At 42.8% G+C, this 25,545-nt stretch overlaps 1 protein-coding gene across 8 annotated transcripts in view; it reads right to left on the bottom strand.

Moving 5' to 3' along the window:
- Positions 1 to 25,545, bottom strand: part of casz1 (castor zinc finger 1) — a 169,757-nt gene that overhangs the window by 26,226 nt on the left and 117,986 nt on the right. For 4 of the 8 annotated variants that reach the window (XM_046397585.1, XM_046397588.1, XM_046397587.1 and 1 more), the window contains 2 exons: positions 8,359 to 8,910; positions 1,528 to 2,428 (listed from right to left, as the gene is read on the bottom strand). In XM_046397585.1, the coding sequence (XP_046253541.1) occupies positions 1,528 to 2,428; positions 8,359 to 8,866 (1,409 nt within the window). In that variant the 5' untranslated portion in view covers positions 8,867 to 8,910. Of the gene's footprint in view, positions 1 to 1,527; positions 2,429 to 8,358; positions 8,911 to 22,737; positions 22,894 to 25,545 lie in introns of those variants that run through there. The other 4 variants (XM_046397589.1, XM_046397583.1, XM_046397590.1 and 1 more) reach the window with 2 other exon arrangements.

The raw sequence follows: 25,545 nt of genomic DNA, 5'->3' as shown, positions 1-25,545 counted from the left end.
GTATTTTGGTGAGTGCTCATATGCAAAATGGGATAATGGGGATGTGGAAGAAAAGCTCTGAAAAGGTCTTTTCTGACAATCTCTAAGGGCCTTAACTCTAATACTGATCACAAGTTGTCTCCAATCAGTCTGGATTCAGTTCAAATGAAGATGTAAGACAACAGTGCAGCTTCAAATGCATATGGATCAAGCTAGATGACTTAGTACCAGTTTCAACTCATTCAAGTTCAGTTCAAAACATGAGGAAGGAAGGCTGTGTGCTTTTTTTCACCTGATACTCTCTTCATGAAGCAGGTAGCAATACTGCCTATGGAATGACAGTGATAATACAGTATTGGTTCTGCTTGTTCTCCTTCAGAAATGGCATTTAGCTCCATGTGAGCAGCTCCACAAGGGGGATGACCTGAGGTTAATCTGGCCCAGAGGGGAGGATGTGCTGCCAGAGATTCTCCTGAGCACCCCCTCTCCTCCCTGTATACAAGCACCAGACTGGGTCAGCCAGCCAAGCTTGCAGCTTCACTGAGCCCCAACCTGACAAAGGCCAAAGCCTAAGGGAGAGGTGCCTGAGGGCTCTTGAACAGTGTCTTTGATAGGTCTTGACTAACTAGAGACAAGGTCAAAACCAATCAAACAGACTCTGGGAGCTGTTTCCTACTGGTCGTGCACACGACTGTAGGCTAACTCCCCAAACCCCTCGTTTGCTTCCTTTAAAGTGCACTCGTCAGGCAGTGTAGAGTCGGCCCCTGTGACTTGCCGGGAGGTTAGTCTTGGCTCCAAAGTAATTAAAGGGAGAGTTGTTACACCCTAGCCAAACGAAAGAAGTCAGTCACTTTGCGATGACTGTGCTAAATCAGTCTCCATGGAGTGCTACAGCGAGTAAACACTTCATGTGCCTTCGCAACTCATCACGTCGCAGACCTATTGGGCGCTATGCGCTATTTCACACTACACTCCTGTTGGCTGCTGTGGAGGTAGCAATTACCTTTGCGTTAGGCTAACTGACTCACAGTAGCTGTTAAAGAGAATGTGAGCTTCACATTAGCTCCAGTGGAAGTTGGGATCTTTTCAGTCTGCCAATAAACTTCAAAGTGGAGATGTAATGACAAGGTATCCAATTTATTAGTAGCTGATTTTTTTGCAAATAAGTAATGCAGTATCTGAAACAACATTTTTTGTATATGTATATTTCTCATACATAAATTTTTCACATTTAAGAGAAAAGATGAGATTCCCTTGTCAAATATATCTATTCATAGTGGCCACACCCATTTTTGACTCATTTACCGTTTAGACCATTTAGAATTTTTTGTATAACAACCGTGGTAGTTGGTGGTACTATATTTACACGATAAATTAAGTGAGTTGCTTAAAAATTTTTGCAATTCTTTATGTACACATATGTCTAGACATGATTAAGGTATTCCAAAAATCAGTATCGCCATTTGTAAATAAATTAAAAAGCTGGCAGAGGAATGCGCTCTCTGAGTGCTCTCTAAGTTTCATATTATGATGTTTGAGAAGACTTACTTAACAGAGGACACAGTGCCTGTGGTGATGGAGTCTGTCTTGGAGAAGCTGGACTTTAGGTAGTCAGAGGTGTTGAAGCTTATGTGGCCCGTCTGGTCCATTGTGAGCCCTGGAGCAATACCAGGCCCAGCTGCCCCGACGGTGGGAATGCCAGGAGCTCCTGGGTTCCCTGGTGTTGTAGCGAGAACATTGGGCATCAGTGAGGCCTCGGGATTTCCTGGCATGAGCTTCTGAATTGTTCTGATGTCATACTTCGATGGGCGGCCCACTTTTCCAGTCTTAAAAGCAATGGCACCGCCCATGTCAGGGTTGCCCTCACCAGGCTTGAAGAGGTGCAGGAACTTGACGTTTTCCAAGTCGTACTTGGAGGGTCGCTTGTAAGCATTACCGTTCTGCTGCTGTAGGCTCTCACCCATCTTCAGCTTTTGAATAAAGAAGTCATACTTGGAGGCTCGGGATGCCATGTTCTGGATGTGAGAGGGATTTGATGACTGAGAAGTGCCCAGCTGAGACCCACCTGGTGGTTTGTGGTCCAGGTTGGTGGGGTAGATCTGTGCCTCAGCCCCTGGGAGGCACCCGGAAGTCTGGAGCATAGTAGTGCTCGTGTCTTGGGCCAGTTTTGAGTTGAGGTCGTCTGGTTTGGGTGGGGAAGCATGCATGGGCCAAGGTAAGGTCTCACCAGCTTTTAGCTTGCGAATGTACTCTTCATACTTGGAGAAGCGGGCACGCCGTGAGGCCTCCTCACTGCTGAGGGACGAGGGGTCTGAGGTAGCGGCTTTGAGCTTCTCAAAGCTGATCTTCTTGGTCAGCTCATCCCTTACCTGCTGGTCATCATAACCGAACATTCCCAAGAATTCATTCATGGTGTTGGCTGCATAGTCTCGCAGGGCAGATGCTTCTCCTGCACAGAGAAAAAGAATGGTGAGCTCCATGGTAAGTTGCAAGAGTTTTTCTTTTAATGCTGCTACCAGTAAAGTTGAACAGTTATCGAGTTTAGTAAAACTCCCTCACTGGTGTTTGTAATTGTGGCAAATAGGTCTTTCCAGAAAAGGCAATCAGTTACTTTGAATTGACTGATGCTTAGTTGATAAGTGTTACACTGTTGCAAAGCTCTGTATCTGAAGTAGATAGTATAGACCACATCTGCCATTTTATTCATTTGTTTGGCATCAGATACATTAGCTATAAATGGAATAATCTGGCAAAGTAATTTGTGATAATAGTATAATATATTTTTTTTTCAGTCCAGTTAGTGAAACAGCTCTCTCTCACCTCATACACGCTGCTACCCACTACCTACTGGAACTACATCTACTACCTTATTCTCCATTGTTCTATCTTTGTGAACAGTAAATGTTTAGAATTGATGTGATGCCAATATCCTTGTTATCTGAGAACTGTAGCAAATTTAACAACAGGAAAAGTGATTCTCTACCGCAAGCTACAACAACATCTGTACCTGTCTGTGTATTCATGTGTCTACAAACAAGCAGTCTGAGGCAATGCTCTTCCTGTTTTGGTTGCAGTATATGTCAGTCCTGCAGAATTTGCAGGTGAATGTACCAAAGGACACACTCAACAAACAAACCTTTTCTGATTTTCTATGCTCATAATGCTATGCTATCACAATAATAGTAATTCTTTAATTAGAAATGAATTAAATAATAACCTTTGAGGTTAATCTTAAAGAAATATATCTTGAAGAAATATTTCACATGTCAAAGTGTGAAATCTTAGTAACCACATTAAGAGAATGTATATGCGAGACAACAACATATAAAGGAAGCTTTAGAAAAAAAAATACAGTTTCTGGGAAATGAAGGAGACTATTAGCACATTTCTCTGCAAATTTTTACATAATGACTAATGCAGAACAAAATCACAGAACTAGTACCTACTGAGAAATTATGGCGCGTTAAATGCAATTCATTAAGTGAATTTGTGCATAAGGTATTTGAAAATAGGACGATTATTGTGTCACCTTCAAGAGTGAAAAGAACAACTCCTTTCCTCCTTTCCTCTTTTTACACATTTGTGAACTGAAACATCACTTTCATTTTAAGAGTCCATTAAATTGGACAACTTCCCCAAGGACATAGGCGAAATATAGTCAATGTATAGTTTAATTGCATTATGTGGAGATTAATTCTGGCCCATTAACTTTCATCCAGGTTAGCGCAAGGGGTCAGAGAGTGGGGAAAAGGGAAAAATGATTTGGCCTGAAAGCAGTGGAATCAAGTTCTGCATAAAAAAGCAGAGCATGAACAGGTTCAGAGAAAGGGTGTGTGAGAGAGAAACAAAGACAAAAAATAAAGAGGGAGGACTTTCCCCCAAACAGTTAAGTGTCCGGATCAAAAGCAATTCAAAAATTTCCTGTTACGTCAGTTTGGATGTTCGGCACAAATCCAGAACACAGACATGCTAGTAATGCGCCAGATGATAATTTCAACTGGGTCATGTAAAAGCTTTGGCCCTCTTAGCTCCTCCTTGGCACGGTCACAGGACCAGGGTCCAAAACCTTTTTTTAAAAATTTGTTTTACTGCACAGATGGCCTGGCAAGAGGTAATACCACCTACCACCCGGGTAATTAATACACAAATATTTCTGTTCTTGTCTCAGATTTCTCAGTTATTGCTAAATCAGTCGCCGTGTCCTGCTTTTCACATCTCCTGCACAGCATGTAAATTAATCCCCAAATTTCCATTCACTGCGTTGGGGTTGCTCCTCTGCTCAGTGGATCAGTATGAAAGAGTATCTGGTGGATCGAAAGGGCATGAAAAATTGAAGACAAATGGATCAGGTATTTGAGAGGAAATACCTGCATGTTTGCTCCTTCTAGTTTTATCAAAACAACATTTTCACATGTACTGAAACCACAGAGTGTGAAATACTGTATATACATGTACCTAATGCTGGGCACAGTAGAACTGACCTTATCTATATAGTTTTTGCTTTTGCTTAAGCTCTTCAGCTGTTAACAGTACATGCCCTCACAGGGAACAGATCTGAAATATCAATGTTAACATGTAATTTGGCTGAACATTTTTCTCATTTGATTTAGGTGTTGATAACGTCAGTGCTTGGTTGGATTTTACTGCTACTGTATTTATGAGAGCATCTCAGGTCACAGTATATCATATAGCTCTAAAGTTAGGGCAGACCCACCCACACCAGTATGAGTCAGAAAATGGATCTAAGCGTTACTGAGTGAGGAATGATATTTAAAAAGAGCAATATACATCTTTTGATGATTAAAAATTTCCAATTAAAGAAAATCTAAATCATTTGCTGCAAAACATTGTCACAGTTGAATCTGTACGATGTTTTGTAGCGAATGTCGGTATCAACTTAAAGAAAACATTTATGATATTTGTTGTTCACTTGGGTCAGTTGTTGGCCGTTGCAGAGAGAGCACTGGCATGCCTGTTTTCATATTCTAGTTGCTGCGAGCATTATCATCGCCTTCTCCAAAAAATTAGTTGTGTCTCTTTATTCATCAGCAGAGCCATGTGACGAGCTATCAACGAAAGGCAAATGATTGGACTTGAAAGGATTATGACTGGGACTGACAGGAGATAACCTTTCTAAAACACCATGTAAATGAGTTTTCTACTCAAGCCCTATCTGACTGCCTCTTAATGATGCAATGCGACACCATGAGGGAAACTAAGTATGGGTGCATGGGTTAAGGTGAGATTGACCCCTCCGCTAATGCTACCACCCACTCGCTTTAAATAAATAAATAAACCTCTCTTTTTCTTTTACTCTCGTCATTTTCTGTTTTTGTTCACTAACGTGTGTGACATTCCCCTCAGGTGACACTGGAAAATCTACATTGAAGTGGTTCCTAATCTTGACACTTCAGGCAAGCAAAATCCAGCACACGACACAGACCTGCCTTGTCTATATTTGAGGCAATTAGGCCACATTTCCTCTCCCAGATATGATAACAGATGGGCATTATATCTCCTTTTGGCTGACCAAACATGGCCATCAGTGTGGCATAGCTTCTCTGCTCACAGGACTGAGAGGCAGAGGTGTCGCTGACGATAAAGGTGCAAGCTAGTGGCTATATATGGACTAATCTAGGACTTGAGGGTGCACAATGTAAACCATTTGGTTAAAAAAACTAATAAAATGCAACATTCAGCAGAGTTCAGTTGGACAAAGTTCCGAATGGTGGGATTCTTTTAGATGGTACAATCATTGAAATAGAGTTTCAAAAAGCAATCTGTGTTCATGTTAGTGAATTAGTTTAAGTGCGTTTTGTTTAAATGGACAGTGGTATCCCAGTAAACAGTTGCTTTGAATAAATGGCATTATGTGCATTTGTTTGAACTAATTTGATACACACGGAAAAAAATGTACCGAGCTTCAAACTTCCTCACTGTTTGGTTAGTTAATTAACAAGCAGTAAATAGAGAGAGCTTTGAAACAGCTTGAAATGAACAATAACCTTTTACAGTGAACCCAGAATTGCAAATGGAAGTCATGGTCAAGCCTGTCTGATCTATCGTTATGAGCGTCTCTGTCGTTGCTTTCATAGTTTTTATTCATTGGTTTTTTCCATTGACTGGCTTATGAGGGCTCTAATGCGACATCTAAATTATCTAGGAAAAGTATTCTGGGGTTTTGCACTGATAGGAAATCCGCACGATGCCTCAGTGTGAGGAGTTAAATGTTTTGAAGGTCGCAGTTTCTCTCATTGATCTTGCAATGTTTGTTAATTACATTGTCACTGATGTTGTGAGAGATAATTAAGCCACTATGTTTATATGCATAATTACGTGCACTCCGCATCAGCCTTTGAAAGACAGTGGCGAGAGAGAGAGAGAGAGAGAGAGAGAGAGAGAGGGAAAAAAATGGTTTAATTGTGAGCTGAGTAGAAACATGGCAATATAGATGCCCTAGTTACAATCAACAAAGAGCAACTCTGAAAAAACACTCCAAAGACAAGATTTGCAACTGATGCAGTATGCTCTCCCCACAGTCTTCAAACACTCTGGCTTTGTTGTGAGATGTAAAGTAGTAAGGGAACCAGTGGAGGAAAGGTGTAGGCCTGCTGCACAACAGTAATACATATTTACAGACATGCTTTTTTATGGCCATGAAATACACACAAAATGACTAATTAAAACCACAAAGCCTTTTTCATTTGCTTCTGAAATGAAACCTGCTTCATTTTCTGAGAAGCCCCTGCCCCCAGTTCAGTATGTGGCCAGAGCTGTTGCTGTGCAGTTAGCGAAAACAAAAAGAAATGGAGACAAAAAGAGAATGTGTACATGACTCTGAGGTAGATAACTTAACCTAGATGAAAGACCTAAAACAGTTAAACTGAGGTGAGCAAGCACAAAACAAAACTTGTTTTTGTACCGCAACAACCGGTCTCACCTCTAAATTGCTCTTTTTTTTTCTCAGGGTGTCTGTGAACAGTGCTTTATCTATTCATATAACCGAGCAGTTTTTTTTTCTTTTTTACAGCTCTGTTTTAATTTCCACAACACAAAGGCCAACCTCTCCTATGGTGCATAGGACTCTAGTTTCAAGGGTCAGAAAGTGTATAACTGTAAAAGGTGTTTTCTTTAACTTAACACATACTTCAGAATGACTGTTGGAAGTATCTCGGCCTGCTTTATCTATTTGATAATCAGCATATCATTATACCGTGAGAACATCATGCCACAATTAAACGGGGGTTATTATAAGTCATTTACAAGAGCACATAGCATTAAGGAATATATCAAAATATGTTCAGGTCTGCTAACAATAAATACATAGAGCCACTGTTGTTTGTGAGAATATAATAACATACTTAAGGCAATTGCAATATAAGTTGAACATTTCTGATATTATCTGACAATTGATATCTTTGATGTGACATCTGTGAACCCCCCCCCCCCCCACACACACACACACACATGACAGACTACAACTCCATGTAATGGAGGAGCTTGAAGCAGTGGCTAAGTTTAGTGAGCTTAGGGAAAATCAAAGACTCAATATGTAATCCTGGGTGTAATATGAAGCTTAGCCTGGTCCTGCCATGCGCTCTTGGCCCACAGCTGCTGGGAGAGTAAGCATAAATGGCCTTACATTGTAAGCCTACTCCATTTGTGAATTTCTTCATACAGTTAACCACACAGTGACAAGTTCCTGTTTCCCCCCTGGCCAGCCAGTTAAATCAGTCTTTAGGGTAATAATGTCACTGGCTATTCATAATGTAACTCTAGCGCGTCCTTCCAATAATGGACACACTTAAGCTTATGTGGATGTGGCAATGTCACCCATGCTCTATCTAAGCCTTTGCCCCATAATACTGTGGAGCGGAATGTTTTATGAAGGGCAAAGGTAATGTTGATTTAAACGCACTGTATGTGATTTTTGGCATCAGGAGTCTCTCAATTTAAGCAATAACAGAAGATGAAGTCTGATGACGTTGTGAAGTAGCGTGGGATCATGTTGTCTTTACTGTTAGACAACCACCACTGCAAATGAAAATCTATCTACAAGTGAGCAATCCAAACAATTGAAAACAAAAGAGTGGTTAGCTAGCTAGGTCGCCAACTTCCTTCCTCCCTCTCTGGCCTATCGGTGTTTCCAATGTTTCCCAGGAAGTTATATGTACTAGAAGGGGACAAGGGGATGTGATGCCATTGAGAGCGACCAAATGTAATTCCAGATTTCTTTGGGGTTGAACTTCGTTCTACCAACAAAATATATAACATAGGTACAGAGGTTTTCAGACATTTTAATGCGGAAATGTTACATACTACACCTTTAGGAAGTATTAAAATGGATAAGTATGGCAGGGACATCAGAAGGAAACATACCTGGAGAGGAGAAAGGTGCTTGGCGACTCTGGGGCTCGCTTGGTGGCAAGTAGGCGTCATCTTTTGAAGGCTTGTCTTCACCTTCTTTGTTGTCATGGAAACTGCCATCCTGAGACCCCACCTTGGGCTCAGCCTCCTCTTCATCATCACTGCAGCCTTTGGGCTGTACCATGTACACCCCCTCAGGAGGGCCGTCTTCGTCAGTGCTGGCTTTCAGTTCATGCTCCTGTTCATCATCAGGAGCTGGTGGCTCATCGCCGTACTCGCCGTTGACCCACTTCTCTATGGCCTCGCGTCTCTTCTGGTCCTCCTCCAGGCTCTGGCTTAGGCTCAGGCTTTCGGGGAAGTTGGTCTCATTGTCATCATAGTGGGAACTGCCACGCTCACTGTTGTCTGCTACACTCTGGTCTCCCTCTGCATTCTGGGAGCTGCTGTCGAACACCACCTGGCGGCTCAGCTTGGCACAGATAGCATTGAGTTTTAGGCCACCTTTCCTTTTGGCGGCCATCTTGGATTTTCCTGAGGTCGTTTCAGTGCATAAACTCCTTTCAGCTGATGGAAACGAGAGCAGAAAAAAAAGATATGAGATTAGCTAAAGTTGTTCAGTATCAAATCATTTGTATTACGATTTAAAAAGTATAATTTCTCTTTTAACCCAATAAAAGCAGGTATTTTTAAATGAGGGCTGTGCTCACGTTCAATTTCACCAGAAACAAAGTATACAATAACTTGTAATGATTTTAAAAATCACAGTGGAAAAACAACATAGAACAACAGTGACTGATGCTATTAATAACATCCAAACACACTTAACAATAACAGCACAGGACTGGAAGGACACACAGATACTTTACATATCTTTCTAAGTCACACCTCTTTGCTCAGCGCGGAATTTAATGCAGTGGTGGGAAAAAAAAGGAGAAAAGAAAAACAGGCAGATGAAAATCACTGGCAGATAGGTATCAGACCCCCTACGGTACTACAAGAAGCAAATACACGGCGACATAATCCTTCACATGACAGCGCTTTAAAGACACTGTGAAACGTTATCTTCACTCTCACCTCAAGAGGCTGTGGTCCTGCCACTGAGTGGGGGGCTGCACAGCATTAAAGCTGTCAGGATGTCGAGTGAATATGCTGAGTACTTTTGGGCTTTTTGGAGCCGTGTTCTCATGTTGGCTATTCGGTGGGGTTAGACTCAATAACAGTTCCTGTACAGGCTGATGGGTTCACTTTATTAAAAGGAAAATAATAACCTGTGCATATAAGCTCTTTCTACCCTCTGATGCTTTTTCACTGTTGATCTAGCCAAGACGGCAACATGGACACATGAAACAAAAAATGTTGTAGTTGCTGTGTTTTACATGTTTTTCTTAACAAGACATAATGCACAGTCTCAACATTTTTTTTCACCCCTTTGCGGCCTCTTTGAACAATAGAGCATGATAGAGTGTGCTTTGGGGCAGGAATGGGTGGCATTATTTCAACCCAAGTGGGGCTATCTTTATAACATGTCCTCTGATGAGGCAGGAACAGCTGCCTGTGGCATTCCATATCCAGAGCTGCCTTTTTAGGGCAGAAAATGCACTCTAGAACCTTTCACTTTACTTTCACGGCCACCAAAGTTCACCTTCCAACAGCATTTCCCAGACTCAAAATCAAGGCCAGATCTTTATCATGTTGTCATGTTGTAAATAACTCTTAAAGTTATATAAAGTTGTAGTGTAGTGTATAAAGTTTGGTTTTATTGAGGCTCTGTGAAAACAGTTAAGTAGCACACCAAAGCATATTTCTTCTCATGTGAAGCTGCATTGAGCCTTAACTCAGCCACACTGTAGTTAAGATAATGCGCTATACTGTGGTATGGACACACCATTGCAGCGGACAAAAAATTTGTGATATCAGAGGTAACAAAGTTCTATCTTAAAGACTCAATTCACTCTCTATAACAATGAGCACGAGCCTCTTCATTTTCCCTCAGCCATAAACCCAAGCACAATCATGTGTGAGCCATTGCCAGCATTATGTAAATCACATTGGTGCAACATAAAATCCTGTTTTCATTTTCTTTTGCAAAGCTGTGGAATCATTAGAGGATATACAATTTGAAGGAGTTTACAGATCGCCCCGTCTCCAGACAATGCACTGCGTGCTCCCCACACATGCTTTCTCAGTTACTGTATTTACATTGTGGGCTTCCTCTCTGAAACAATGACTTCAGGAATTATGTAGTTTTGAGAGGGCTGTATATCAGCAGCACATTACCGCACAATTTAGTGTTAGACAATTGCAGGCGGGGGTGAAAGGGTCACTTTTTAGAACACAGCAATTTTGGGAAAAAAAAAAAAGAAAAGGAATCAGCTGGAAAAACTATTAGGAAGTGGAAGACATAAATTTTCAAGTTTTTTTTTTTTTTTTAGAAATACTCTACAAAGGAAGATTGAGGTCATTTGGATGTTGCAGGGGAGGTCATTTTTTCTGTTTACTGCGATCAGTATTTCATGCTTTAACTACCGATTTCCTTTGCATTGCAGTCTCGAGCTCCTTGTAGGAAATGACCCCTACACAGTTGTTTCTTTCCATTAGTGAGTATTTATGTGTGATTTTCTGTTAACAATAAGGAGCGTGAGTCCAGACCCAGTGCTACTGGTTGAGCATAAAAGCAGGCCTTTAACTGAATTATCAGACATCTTAAGCACACATTCAGTGTTTTCTTTTCAAAGGTAGGGCATGCTTTAAAACAAATTTAATATTGTGAGCTTCCCATGAGGAGGAACATGCTATGGTTCAGTGGTTTATGGAAGCTGTCTAAACTATTATTTATGCTAAGGGTTTCTGTCCACAGCAGCTTTTTGCCATTGCTTACAATAGAGATTGCTATGGTAACACTAAGCTGTTTACCTCAAGTCGTTTGTGTGCATGATAGCATACAATGAGATAAAATCTGTGGGGACCTACATGAAAGAACAACTTTTCCCTGTGGGACCAACTCCCCCACCTCCCTGAGAGTCCAGTAAGCATTCTGCCTTATTAATGAATATCAGAAAGAAAAACAACACTGTCACATGCATTGGACATTATTTACAGTCTGTTTTAGCCTGGTGTGCTAATTGTCAAGAAGGAGACACCTCAGTAAGCACTGGGAGGTGGAAAAAATAGACAGGTCTGAATTTGAACACAACAGCTGAAACTAATTTTTCCAACTGCTTATGTTAACTGTGACACTATTTTTACTGGAAACAGTGCAGGGCCGCAAAGGAGTGCCATATACTGTCTGTATAAGGCCAAAACCTGAGGAAAAAGTCAAGAAACTATTTTGAATACATTTGGAAGAGGTCAAGTTCTTTTTCATCTTCAGTCAAAAATAAGAGCATCAAAGTTCTTTCGGGTCCTGTTTCTACTCAGCGCTGGATGACACAGCTTATGTGGAAGTCTAGCCCCTCTGCGCTGACAAAGTTACTCTTCCACAAGCTCCAAGCCCCACAGGTCTTGTTGGTTTTTGATGCAGAGTCTCTGTTTGTGTGCCAGAATGATATCATGCCCAATCAAGTGGTGTTTCAAATCCTAATAACGCTGTTGGAAGTGCATTATTTGTGTGAACGTGTACAGACTGTAATCAAAGCAGCTTCGGGTAAAGAATGTGGGAGTTAAAAAATGGTTGTGAGTGGCGTGGTCACAGCTCTGCCTCTTTCTGACATACAAGACGAGGCAGCTTATGTCCAAACAGCTTGTGTAATCATCTTATAGAAGATGTAAAGTCACATACGCAAGATATGGAAAACTATGAATAACTTGACTTTATTGTTCATTCAGAGAGCAATGCTACACCATCAGCACACAGACTCCCTGCAGTGATCTCAGCTTGTATGGAGCGAGCTCACAGGAGGGTCTGTATATAAAAGGAGTAGATATTACCTGTTTAAACTGAAGCTTATGTCTTCACCTAATCAAACACAGATACGGGGCTTGTTGTAGATTCCTGCTGAGTTTCAACATGACTGACACGGGGACAAACCCCCTGCAATATCAGGAGTTAATTAATACAAACAGGATCTGGAAGATGTCTGTTTAGTTCAGGATTATTTTACAATTTGCAACCAAGAGTTGCTGTAGCTCTTTAAAAAAGCCCAGTTATAACTTTATGAACCTTTGGCAGATTAATCGACAAGGCTGCAGCTCCCTGTGCGTAGCTCAGTGAACCTTTTGTGTCTCTGGCTCTCAAGGGAGTTGTATGAGTGAGAGTGTGTGTGCATGTGTGTTTCAGGGAAATCACTGAGCCACACAGGCAAATATACACAGACACACTTGAAAATTACCATGTTTTTATTTTTGTAAATTTACGGCTTGCAGGAAGAGAATGTTTTCCTCTGCTCCCTCTCCCCCTGCATGGTAGAGCCGCAAGGAAGTCAAGCGGAAAGCCACTGATGGACAACTACGGCACGACACCCAGACCCCAGCATCTGGCCCCTCTCTCATTTTTATTACACAAGAATAACAATAAGCAGGTCGCCGACCCCGCCGTGAGATTTTGCCATAGTTTTCCAACAGTCAGTGCAGCCGATGCTGAGAAATTTCCATTTTTCCGCATGCATATTTAATTGAGTTTTGTCCCAGTGGTGCGGAAATGATTTGTTTTTTGCTCTCTGTTCACTTGACTCCTCTTCGGAGTCGCTAACCCTGATTAAGACGTTCCCGTTAATTTCCCAGCGCACACCTTTTTTTTGTGCATTAATGGTTCTGATCGTCTAATTAAAACTTCTCAGCTCGGCTGCTGATCACCGCTCGTTGTGCCTCTGACCTGAAGTTTTAATTGCCGCATCAGAAGCGATAATAATAATTTTGAGGTTCTGATGATTAAAAACAATGCCACTGCCAACTAGTTGATAGATGGGGGTTTAGGGGTGGGTACATCTGAGGAGAAGTTTCTGCAGAGAGGGGATTTAGAAAGTGAGCTGTAAAGGCTGGTATACGCTTCCAAGGAGCAAAAAGGGTGTATGTGTGTGTGTGTGTGTGTGTGTATGGGGGGGTGAGGGGACTACTGTAGATGATCACTGAGGACAAGGGGGTGGCAGAGCATATGGAAATCTTGCAGTCCTCCTGTCCCTCAGAGAGTTCTTGAAGAAACAGGTTTGTCTGGGACTGGGACTTAGGTTTCCCCACCTCAAATCTAAATCTGCCACTGACTGATCCACGTTGGAGCTCTACTCACTTGGCAGGTTTGCCAGGTTGGGGAAGAGAAAGAATAAGAGATACAGAGAGCAGGAGAGAGAGAGAACGATAAAGGCACATAAAAGATGACGACAGTTCAATACCCTCTGCTTATTTTCATAAAAAGATAATAGCATGGTAGGCGCGGTACAAAAGGCACATTGTTCATAAAGTGACTGAATGGAAAAAAGGAACCTATGGTGACTGTTGTCTCTGTCATAAAACATGAAATGATACGTAGATTACTGTCAAAACAGGAGAAGTGAGTTGTTTGTGATCTTCTTTTTTAACTCTACTTTCACACTGTACTTTACAAATCACACAGGCATGATAGGAAATGATTCAGGCATGAAGAGAGACAGAGAGAGAGGCTGTGCACCCGGGAAACTGCCATCAGCACCAACCCGTCACATTTTGTTCTTTTTTTAACCACTGGATTCCTAATAGATTTTTTTAGGCCCCACTACAGGATCAATGTGCTGCTGCTAAACCTATGCAGGCGTACACACACACACACACACACACACACACACACACACACACATGCATACATACTGTCAGGAGGTAGCTGTCTTCTCTTTCCTGCCCTCTACCCTCCCCCTGTCCCTCTCTCTCACAAATGTATTTTATTATTAATCAGTTGGTTGCACATCTGCCTGCTTGTTGTGTTTTTTTTTTTTCTCTTTTCTCTGTCAATAAAGCACTTATTGCTTTTAGTCTAGAATGTGACCTTGCACGTTATGTGCTGTCTTTCTGTTGAAGCTGACCTTGAAGGACCTGTTTGGACTGTAACACTTCAGCTCAGTCCACGGGCAGTTACCAAACACAAGCCCTCAGCCAAGTGCCGCGATCCTGTCACTCCGCCGCGAAACACAAAGAAGACGCTGCGGGACAAAGGCAAAAACAAACGGCCCCAGACACTGACTGCACGGGACAATGGCTGAAGAAAACAATGTATGTTTCAAATGCAGACGGAAGAGGAAAGACGCTGAACTTGAGGGCAATCAGACAGGAAAGTTAAAATCTAAGGACAAATACGCCCTTTAGCTTCATCACAAACAGGGTAATTATGGTGTTTTCCAGAACAGAGGACAAGCAGCCTAAAATGGTCTAAGGCAGAAAAAAAACAATCTGACATGAGTGACAAGAACCATTTTGACAACCACGTACCAAAACAGCCAACTTTTCTTGAGTTCGCTGCTTAGGGTAATTCATGGGACACGCGGCTAACTTGTTAAAATTGTACATCAAATCTGGACGCCCAGCTGGCACCAGATGATGACTTCATTTGGAAGTGTTTGTGTTGCAGGAGGCAAAAACTTTGCTTTAAAAAATACACAGTCGCTCACAGTCCCATGCTTCCACAGACTGAAACAAGGGAAATTTATTCCTGCCGCTTTGTTTTGAAGCTCAGCTCTCATGCTCAGTTTCAAGACACCAGGAGTGCAATTTGATAAGCCAACCGCCATGGCAAATGAGCAGACGACCCTGTGTCCCTCCCTCATGGTTGTTGCGCTTCGTGCGGCAGCAAGGCAGTGTGGGTATTACAGTGGAGAAGGGGCTCAGCGGTGCACCTCTCAAGGGCCCTTGAGCTAATATCTGTACAGATTAACTGCTTCAGTTGTATTTTGGTCACGGGGATCTCTCTTCGCCTTTGTGGCTTGTTGGGAGGGGGAAGGGGTGTGTGTGAGTGTGTGTACTGTGATCCTATGTGTGTGTCAGTTACACACTTTTTTCTGCAGCAAAGTCAATGGCCTGCTTGCCTAGGTCAGGACCCCCCGACTCCAAATCATCTCCATCTTCTTACCATCACCTAAACCCCCTCTATCTCCCCACAGGACAGACTCTCTCACACACACACACACACACACGTACACACACATACACAGTGTCAATCCTCCAGGGTAAATTCAGCACAAGCCGCTCCATTAGTTATCAATTAAGTCTGGGAAGCTCCACCTGGCTTACACACACAGATGTAGCTGACACACATATGTAGCACTGCTCTCAACAGGAAGTTGAGATGAGCGTGCCTTATTTGACTACGAGCGTGGGTGAGTGCGTTTGTGTGTCCACACGGGTGGCACTTTTGTCCATGAGGTTAACCTTGATATGAGGCCCTGTCAGGCCAGATAATGTCAATCAATGACAAGCCCTCACAGATAACCCCTAATGTGAAGCCTAAAAAGCAAAGCTGTTTAGATCTTTAGACATGCCCCCTTTCACCAGCATATGAATTGCATTACAAGGAAATGAGCTGTGGCATTTCTTTAATAAGACTCTTAAGACATTTTGACAGCATATAAGGCACTCTGCCGTTAAAAAAAATTAAATAAAGCCCCCGCTGACAAAGCCTGCTCACACAAGGCAGCGTTTTGATGGGCAGATCCAAGTCCTGTTAAGTGGAGGAGAGGAAAAGACATGCAGGGAGGGGGGAAAAGGAAAAAGAAGGGTGGACCTTTCCCTTCTTTTTTCTCGAACTCCCGGGGACTTCTTAATTGATTTCCAAGGTTACGTTTCAAATTTGTTTTTCAGACACGGAGGCCTTTTGAATGAGAGTGCGAGTCAATGTTTTTCAAGCAATTTCCCTAAATTCTGCCTGGCTTGGAATGTTTGCATCAGATCTCGCTGACCTCCTTCCCCCCCTCCCACCTCCGCCTTTGCCTCTCTTCAGTCTTTTTCTGCTCTCTCCTTGAGAAGAAACAAGGAGGTGACATTTACCCCAAAAAAAGCATGTATTTCCAGACAGGATGCCTGCTCTGACAACATCGATCCCTGGCTACCATTAAAAAATTTGCTCTGCCTGACAGACTTTTCCTCTTTTGGACTTTACATGCAGTAGAATGAATCACAGGTGCCTGTTAAAATGTCATCCTGTGCAGGTTCTCTACCTGTCCAAAAATGACCTATGGCTCACTAAAAACTGGAGGCTCTTTGAAACCCTTATTTTTCTGTCACACTTTCAGTGTTCAGTGTATTCTTCTGTCTGCGGCACGATTAAATTTTGATCAAAACACATTCTTTGTAGGGCTAAGAGAGGAAGTGATAAGAATGAGTCTTCCTGGTCCCGGGATTTGCATTTTTTAGACCCTGTGGCTGTGACTTTGCTGCCAGAACTTTATTTTTACTTCTCTGATAGACAGGGTGATAGTGACAATTGGGTTGAAGAAATATTTGACATATTTTGAAGTGTATGTGTGTCTGTTTGTGTGGGTGGGAAAGCATGGATATATGCACAATGCACTGTAAACACATAGGTTAAGTGGCTGTAGCCAGCAGCAACTGTGTGTGTGTGTGTGTGAGTGTTGTTTATGTGTTAGTGTGCGTGCCTGTTTGCAGGCTTGTAGACAGCAGGGCATTGTGCTCTGTGCTCTCCTTCTGCTCCTCTCTGTCCACTGTCTGCAGGTCATGTCATTTGCTCACATGCTGTCAGATACAGACTTTGGCATTTCTACACACTAAGGAAAAACTGATCCACAGTGAGTATAAACATGACTGCATGAGCGACAGCACTAAGCCATTGTGCTCTGTTGAAAAGTTCAATGTGAAGTGGAGGCGGAACTAAACGTGGCAGTTTTCACCTAAAACAGGAACATTCTTGTTTCTGGGAGTTCAGTAGAGGGAGGAATGTGCTGTGACTGAATTTGAAGGTGTGATAAAACAACACTCACAATGAAGAGAAAAAAAAAAAAGAAAAATGACTGTGAAACGATGAAACAAGCAAAGCTGCTTTACAGGAAAAAAGAATGCTGTCTATTTTGGGTCTCAGTATACAAAAGGAAGTGCTGCCAAGTTGACTCAAACAAATAAATTTGCTTTTGATAAAACCACAGCAACTACTTTAGCATTCTATACCAAACCCACTTTGTTTCCTGCATCTTTATCTTCATGACTTGCCACATTTATGAGAAGCTACTTGCAAAACTGTCGGGCACAAAGAACTGAAGATTTTCAAATGGTGCAGCACTGGTTGCTTAAAATGTAATTTTATTTGAAAAGTGACAGGTTAAAGGAAAGCCTCAGAAACGAACATGGAGTGCTTGCTTATTTGGGCTGCATCCAGCCACCCGTTTTACATTTCTCCAACATTAATATTCCTCTTATTATTATTTTAAAGTGAAAACGGATACTCTGTTGAAGTGCAAATCTGATGAATTACGGGAGCAGATTGCTGCTATTAATTATTAAAATCTATTTTATAAATATTCAGGTCTGTCATGCATCTAATAATGAACGCTTTAGAGGAGGTTACTTCCCGTGCGCATCCTAATGTGTCAGAAATATCACTTTTAATCACGCTCATGTCAGCGAGTGCTTGGTTTGAACCTGCCGAAAAAATCTATCAAATCAAGGAAACTCAGCTGGCCCACTACTGTGCTCATCACAGCTCTTTCGTTCCTGCTGTTTCGCATGATCCAGGTTCTTCTTCTGCCCCGTCTAAAGAGGTGGTGAACACCTCTCAGCTCCTCTCTGCATTCTTACTGTGGAAATTTGAATGGAGAATAATGCATCGGCAGCACTCTACCCTTCTGGACACACCTAGTCCCAGCGCTACTGCTGCCATATGCTGTGTTGATACATATTCATAACACTTTCTCGTGTGTTGAGCGTTGGTGTGCAATGAGGCTTAAATGAGTGTCTCACAACTTCAAATGCAAAGATGAAAAAAGAAAAGGAAAAGCCGGGCACAAAGAAAGTTGGGTTGTTCTTGCCTTTCTCTTCTAAAAGAAGAAGACAAGTTCGGGTGCTGATGGGTGATCCCAGTGCTTCTCCGAGGACGAGCGAGACGCTGTGGAGTTTCCGGATTGTCTTCAAGAGCCAGGAGAGGCGGCAACTGTCAGCATGGCTGGATAAAGTGTGCTGTCAGGTGGGCTGGATGGTCTCACTGGTAGGGCGAGAGTCAGTGGCACCGCACCACGACCTCCGTACACCCCGGCAGTATATACATATGCTGCAGGGAGCAACACACCACCAGATAGAGACGCACACACATTGTGAAACACTCTAAGATTAACGCTGTCAGAGCTACAATGATACCCCTTCATTATCTGCACACGGGGCCTCCTTCATGCACTTGCTTGCCTCTCTGTCCTCTCCACTGCTTCTCCATGGAGGTAGTAATTACTAAAGCTAACATTTCTTGCTCTCTGTGCCTCCAACTACCCTCCACTTCCCCATTATTTCTTTCTCTTTTTGCAGTGCAGTTTCAAGTGCCTTGCCAGCCGTTTGCCAACTGGTGACACAGCTGAAGGTATGCCAGTGTTGATGGCAGCACCACTGTGACTCACTGTGTATGTGTGAGTGCTGTATTATGAGATTATTTGGTGCCCAGCTGATGTGCAATAAAGGCACAGTGTGGTAGCCCACATTCATATCGCTCCTCTGGGTCAAACACTCAACAACAGAGAAATGTTTGATATACCACTGCAGTATCTGTTGTACTATACATTGTTGGTTTAACAGGCTGGAATCAGAGAGATGCTCCCTCTTGCATGGCATTTTTCATTACCAACAATGCTCTTACTCTTTGGCTTTCTTCTTCCTCTCCCACTGGAACTATTGCTTTATCAAAGGTGATAGCATGCTCAGGCGCATTTTCTCAAACGTCTTCTTCAGCCAGCCATTTCCCAAGTTGCTCTCGGGTAAACGTCACTCATAAAAACTGGCGGAGATTTGATGGCAAGATCAAAAAGAAAGGAAGGACAACAAGGAGTGCGGGGAGATGTGGGGAAAAAGAGGAATGATACCCTCCTCCCCCATCCGACACCAACCAGTGCTGAGGGTAATTCCTCAGAGCAGGGCCTGTGTTTTCAGACGCAAATACAACAAAACGCAGGGTGCTGCCACGAGACATCAAAATGGGCGATTTTGACTTCAGAGGGTCTTCAGATGCTTGAGGAGTTGAGAGAACAGAAGGTACCAGCAGGCTGTTAACAGCCAATATGGGAACCACGCCAGAAAGACTGTCTCCTCCCAAAATGCCAATCGGCACCAGATCAGTAAAGGCTTCCACCATACTGTAATACCCCACCTGAGCACTTTCATCTGCTCAAAGTGAAATGGTTTGAAAGTTTATCAGCTGCCGTGTGTCTGCTATTCATTGTAATATTCGAATAACACAATAAAAAGTAAAAAATACAAAAAACATAAAGACTTTTCTAAGGAGGTTTGGGGCTTCAACAGGTGCCTTGAAAGCAGGGATTTGGTGTTATTTGTCTTACAGAGAGATTTTCATCAGCAAATCAAAGACTTGCGCTGTTCTTTGGAGACCTGAGTTGTGTTGTGACACGCTGAGAGGGATGTCTGCATTTTCTCCGGTGTTGTTCTCGCTCATTCTTGGAGCATTAGGCTCACTCTAAATAGCCTCAAGGAGATTAGGCTGGCTCATATTCAAATGCACATTTCTTCTAAAACCCACTCCACGAGTGGGCCAAGGAGATCAGTGCAGAAGCCTGGTGAGATGGTAGTCAGAGAAGATTCTGTCATGTATAAATCAGCTGAGAGGAGGCAAAAGAGACAGAGAGGAAGAGTGGGAGAGAAAGACTGAGGTAAAAGACAAACAAGTGTTGGCTCTGCTATATGAGTTTAGTTAGCTAGAGAGTTAGAGCATGAGTTATGGCTAGCGAAGGGCTGAGGGACGCTGTATTTATGAGGGGACTGAGTGAGTGTTAAATCCCTGGTAAGAAATAAAGTCGTCCCTGAGCGAACAGGGGAAACATTTCACTCAGTCTAAGAGGTGCCTTGAAAAAAAATGAAAGCCATCCCTCTTCCAGGGGAAGCACTATTCCGTATTCCCCAAAATTGCTTTATTCCTTAAAAATACTATAGATCACATCCAAGTGGACTGAATCTCATATTTGAATAGAGAGGAGGATTCTCCTTATGCATAATATCAAGGGAGTTCGCAAGCCAAGCAATGGGAAAGAATCTGATTCTTCTAAAATTGCATGCGGATTTTCTGAGGGATCTCTGGCTAAGGGCAGCTGCCAAAACACACAGTGCACTTGTTGCAGTGCAAAGGTTCATCCAAGAGAAGTTTTCCACTGTGGTTTACCCGGGAAAAAGTAGTTTTTTTCTATTCAAATATTTGAATTTAGCTATCTGAATGAATTTAAATGTCTATCCATCCATCTAGCTATCTAAATTCACATGAATTTCCATTAAATTCAATTTCCTGGCGATAAAAACCTTGTAACACTGAATGGAGTCAAGAAACAAGCAGGAAACAAAAGAGGGCACACGGCCAACAGAAAAGGAAAAGCTTCACATTGCATTTTGTGCACATCCCAACTCTAACTCAGACCTCTCTCCAAACCCTGCAGTGGCAATAACAATTATTACTTAAAAAGGCTGTATTTTTGCATTAACTTAAAAGGCTATATCTTTTTCTTCCCCTCCAGCCTGTGCGGCCTCACTTACCCTAAGTATCTTCATAAATCACCAGTTACTGTTAACATGTACTCCACAATTCAGTCATCAATCTCCTACCAGGTCAGAGTGAAAACAGAGGGGGAAATGTCTGCTTAGTAAAATGTCTCTCTCGTGAATGCTGCTACCACCACCCACTACTCAAGCACACACACACACACACACACACACTGCACGAAGAGTAGCAGCGCAGACACACTCAAGTTAAATAACAAGCACACGCGCCCGGCACACAGCAACCAGAGCGGTCCTATGGGACACAGGAGCGGTTGCCAGATCACCACAGTAAAGCAAGCCAAATTCAATTCTGACTTCACCTTTCACTCGGGAAGCTGCTTCCATTTGTTATAAAAACAAATAAACAGCAAGCGTGAAGTTAAGGCAGGCCAACTTCTGCCGCTTCTTTCTTCTCTTTATCTTTTTTTTTTTTTTTTTTTCCTGTGGGCCTCGACAAGAAATATCAGGCCCAGGCTGTAGCAGCAGTCTGTTTGAGAGACACAGGGCCGCATGTAAATCTGTGTTTATGTTCACAGACACAGTATTTATTTAAGCAAAAGGAGAAAATCTAATTGTACACGAGGAGGATTATTCCTCTCAGAACCGTGTCTCCACGAGGGAGAAAAGGACTCTTTAGCCTTTGTTCAACAGACACTGTTTACATCATAGAGTGGAAAATCCCTCCGAAGACAAACCTCTCCATCACAACATCTGTATCTAAACAGCCAAATCAGTCTCAACCAACACTGCAAATTACCTGTGTCGCATCCGAAAACATCTGGATGACACATTAGAGGGAAGGGATTTTAGGTGCTTTTTAACATTTTACGTCATATTTACTTTCCCTTTAAAGTGTATTTGCGTAACATCTGACTAACACTTTCACAGTGAAATGCCTTCATAATTAATGAAAAGTATTTGCTAAAAAGTTAAATGATGAGTAATTAGTATTCAGATCATTTACTAACAAAAAATGGCAACACTGCAATTAAAAAAACCCCAAAAAACTCAATCATAATTAAATCTTCTGCATTTAAAAAATAGTACTCTGACTGACAAATTTTAGATTTTATATACATACAGTATACACACATGATTGTTTTTACTGATAACATATAAGCAGTATTTTAGTACTGGTTGAGATGAAGGTCATTTGTACACTGTTACATATACACACAGCATAAAATGTAAAACTACCTCAGAATTGTTCGGTCCAGCATTTGAATTAATGAGGTCTGACACTTTTCACCACTGAATGTCATAAACGTATCTGTAAAATATAAAAACTGGAACTGAGATGTGCCTTAAAGCAAAGCACAAGAAAGTCACCAACAGAACTTTTGAGGAAGCAGCACACCATTAAAGCTAATTAAACACACCACTGAGATCAGTGCTCTTTAAGTACAAATAGCCATCTGTAATTAAAAACTACATTTTCAGAAAGTAAACATCACACCTGCTCTGTTTCCTCATGCTCTCTCTCTCTCTCTCTCTCTCTCTCTCTCTCTCTCACACACACACACACACACTCTCTGACACCACCCACTACATTACTACACATGCGTGCCTGACTCATGCCAACTGCAACTAGTAGCAGACCCGTTCACCTCGAGGTAGCACTCAACTCCTGTGAGTGTGAGTGTGTGCATGAGGGGGGAGAGAGAGAAGGAGAGCGACAGAGAGAGAAAGAGAGAGAGAGAGAGAGAGAGAGAGAGAGAGAGCGAGGAAGGTGTGTGTTTGTCTTACCTGGCAGCAGACCGCCCTCTGCGCTCTGTCTCACCTCTCCCTCCTGCCCTGGAAGAATTCTCTCCACAAAGCAAGGCATTTTCTCCTCAACTGTTCTCTGCCAAGGCTGTGCTCTCTCTCTCTCCCCCTCTCTCTCCCCCTCTCCAACTGTCTCTCTCTCCCTCCCTCTCTCCTTCTCACTCCTCTCCTCTTTCCCACTCTGTCCTCCTCTCTCGCTGTCTATCTCTCCTCCCTCCTTACCCTCCCTCCCTTTCTCTCCTTCTCCACCCCACCCCCCTCCCTTCCTTCTCTGAGCACAGATGTCGTGGCTGTGCGAGTTTACCCACTTTACCAGTAGGGGTCCTTCATCGCCCTTCTCCACCCCACAGCCACATGGGGAAACAAAACACACACACACACACACACACAGGCCCCAGGAAGAGAGAGCCACTTAACGGGCGCCCTCCTGTCATTGCTACAATGAGAGCCCTGTGCCGAGCAGCACGGCTGTTAGTTGTGTGTGTGTGTGTGTGTGTATAAGAGGGAAAGAGAGAGAGAGAGAGAGAGAGACAGGTGTGAAGTAGGAGGTGTGCACAGGGAGCTGGCCCTCGGCCCTTTCCAGCCCTGTTCTGCTGGGCTCGGTGCTGGCTCCTGGCCCCACAAGTGTGGTACAGTAGTGGCTCACACAAACACGCACCCTCACGGGTATATGAACACACAGATTGACTTACAGTGGGTCCCTCAGAGCAACCAGCGAGAGAGCGAGAGAGATTGTGGGCATGCACATGCATACACACTTTTGCTCATATACAACACAGACGCGCACACACACACACACACACAAACATATGCAGAGAGAACAACTGCTGCTGTTTGCTACTGCTGCTGGTGACAGTGATAACATGTGCTTTGTGCCCTGTGTGCATGCACACGCACAAACACACACATTCATACACAAACACACAGCGGATGCCTATCGGCTCTCGTATTTCAGGTCTCCGTTCTATCCATTTGGTTTTCCATTTAAAAAAAAAACAAACCCTTTTCATTGACACTGGCATGTTAGATTTGAAGGCTCTTAGCTAGTGTACTGTGGGGAATTTCTAGTTTCTCTCCTACTTGTGGGGCACTTTTCACATTGCAATATCAGTACTGGAGAATATTAGCTGTCCTGCTGAAGAATGCCAGATCTCTGTTTGCCTCTGAATAAGGGCAGATTCCCCCTGAGCAAAAGAAAGGAAGATCCAACTCTCAGAGTCTCAATAAGCCTGTAATTATCTTCTGTGTGCAACATGATGTTAACAACTGAATTAAAGGTGGAAAATGTAAGAATAGGAATGAAACCATTGTTTAAAAGTAGATAGAAGAATTTGACACACTAATTGTATATTAAGCAACAAACTAATTCTAGGAAAGAGAAAGGACTAAGTTTAACACTATGTGGAACTTGATCTGACAATTTTATCAAATATTGCACAATTTTTATGGCAGCTTATATTGCAGGAAAGCAGTGATTCTGATCAGGATCCTATGCAATTAAAATATCAGAAGAGTAATTATCAGGCAACGTTTTATGTGAGGACCTATTTTTCCGTTTATTGCTGCCTGGAACAGGATAAGGGTATCTGCACTCAAGACGTGATATCCTGGACCTGCAGTTGGTATCATTTGAACAGAGGGTGGATCACCTTTATTTAAGTTAAACAAAGACTTCTAATGACACAAAAATGGTAGTCACTGCTTGACAGACAAGGCTCCAACGCCCAATCAGACTGCCTTCAAAACATTGACAAAGAGTAATAAGGAAAATAGGATGTAAAAAGAGCAGAACACGGATGTTGAATAAAGCCACAAGAAAGTGTACATACAAAAAGTTGTGATAAGCTAATGGGAGCAACAGAGCTGTGCTTTTAGTCTTGACTCTTATCACTGTTTGCATCAGCAGTAAACCTCCCTTGACAGCAAGCCTGAAATCAAATACAGGTTTTTAGACAGATGAAGGAAAGTCATTTGTATTTACAGGAAATAAGAATGATGCACTCAATCATTATTCCCGTGCTGTGCTAACTAGAACACAGCCCTTGTATTAGATGTTGGAGGAGCAGCACAAGGACAACTAAAACATACCTTAAATAGACTACAAATGAAGTCACTTAACACCCACTCGCTTCCCTCGCCACCCCCTGCTCTGTCTGTCTTCAACAGAAAAAGCCTGTGTTTGACTATCTCTCGCTCAGGTTCATAGTTGTCTTTTGCTTTTTAAACAGGCACCTCGCCTGTCACAGTGTAGGAACGATCGCATTCCCCTTAAATGGTTCCTTTTGACAACTGATCTGTAAATACAGCCGGATCTGCAACTTCCCTCTTTCTCTCGCTGCACTTTCTCCCTTCTTGTCTTTGCTCTCCCTCCCTCTGCCAAAACTCCTGCCAGACCCCCCACCCCTACCCTCCAAACACACACACACACACACACACACACACACACAACATGAAGGTCTCACTTTGACCCCCCCTCCCCATCCCCCATTCTCATGGACACACGCACACCGAACCACAACCATACACACACGTTTACCCCCCACTTCCCCCTCCCAACTTCCCCAACTCCATTCCCCCTGCCTCTATAAAAACACAAATATGCCATAACTCAGGCAGTGCTGCCACATAGCCTCCATCTTGCCCTGTACCGGGGAGGGGGAGGCCTCTCAGGAAGGTCACCAACAAATGGTTTTCCGATTCACTGCCCCTGAAATAATTTTGTGTATTAAAACCTGAATCTGCACTTTCTGGCCTGAAAGCTTTTCTAATTATTCCGGTGTCCTTGGGACA

This window comes from Scatophagus argus, chromosome 8 (genome assembly GCF_020382885.2).
Source record: "Scatophagus argus isolate fScaArg1 chromosome 8, fScaArg1.pri, whole genome shotgun sequence".
In the NCBI taxonomy this organism is placed as follows: Eukaryota; Metazoa; Chordata; class Actinopteri; family Scatophagidae; genus Scatophagus; species Scatophagus argus.
Note: the sequence above shows the minus strand (reverse complement) of the source record. Positions and strands in the feature narration are given on the sequence as shown.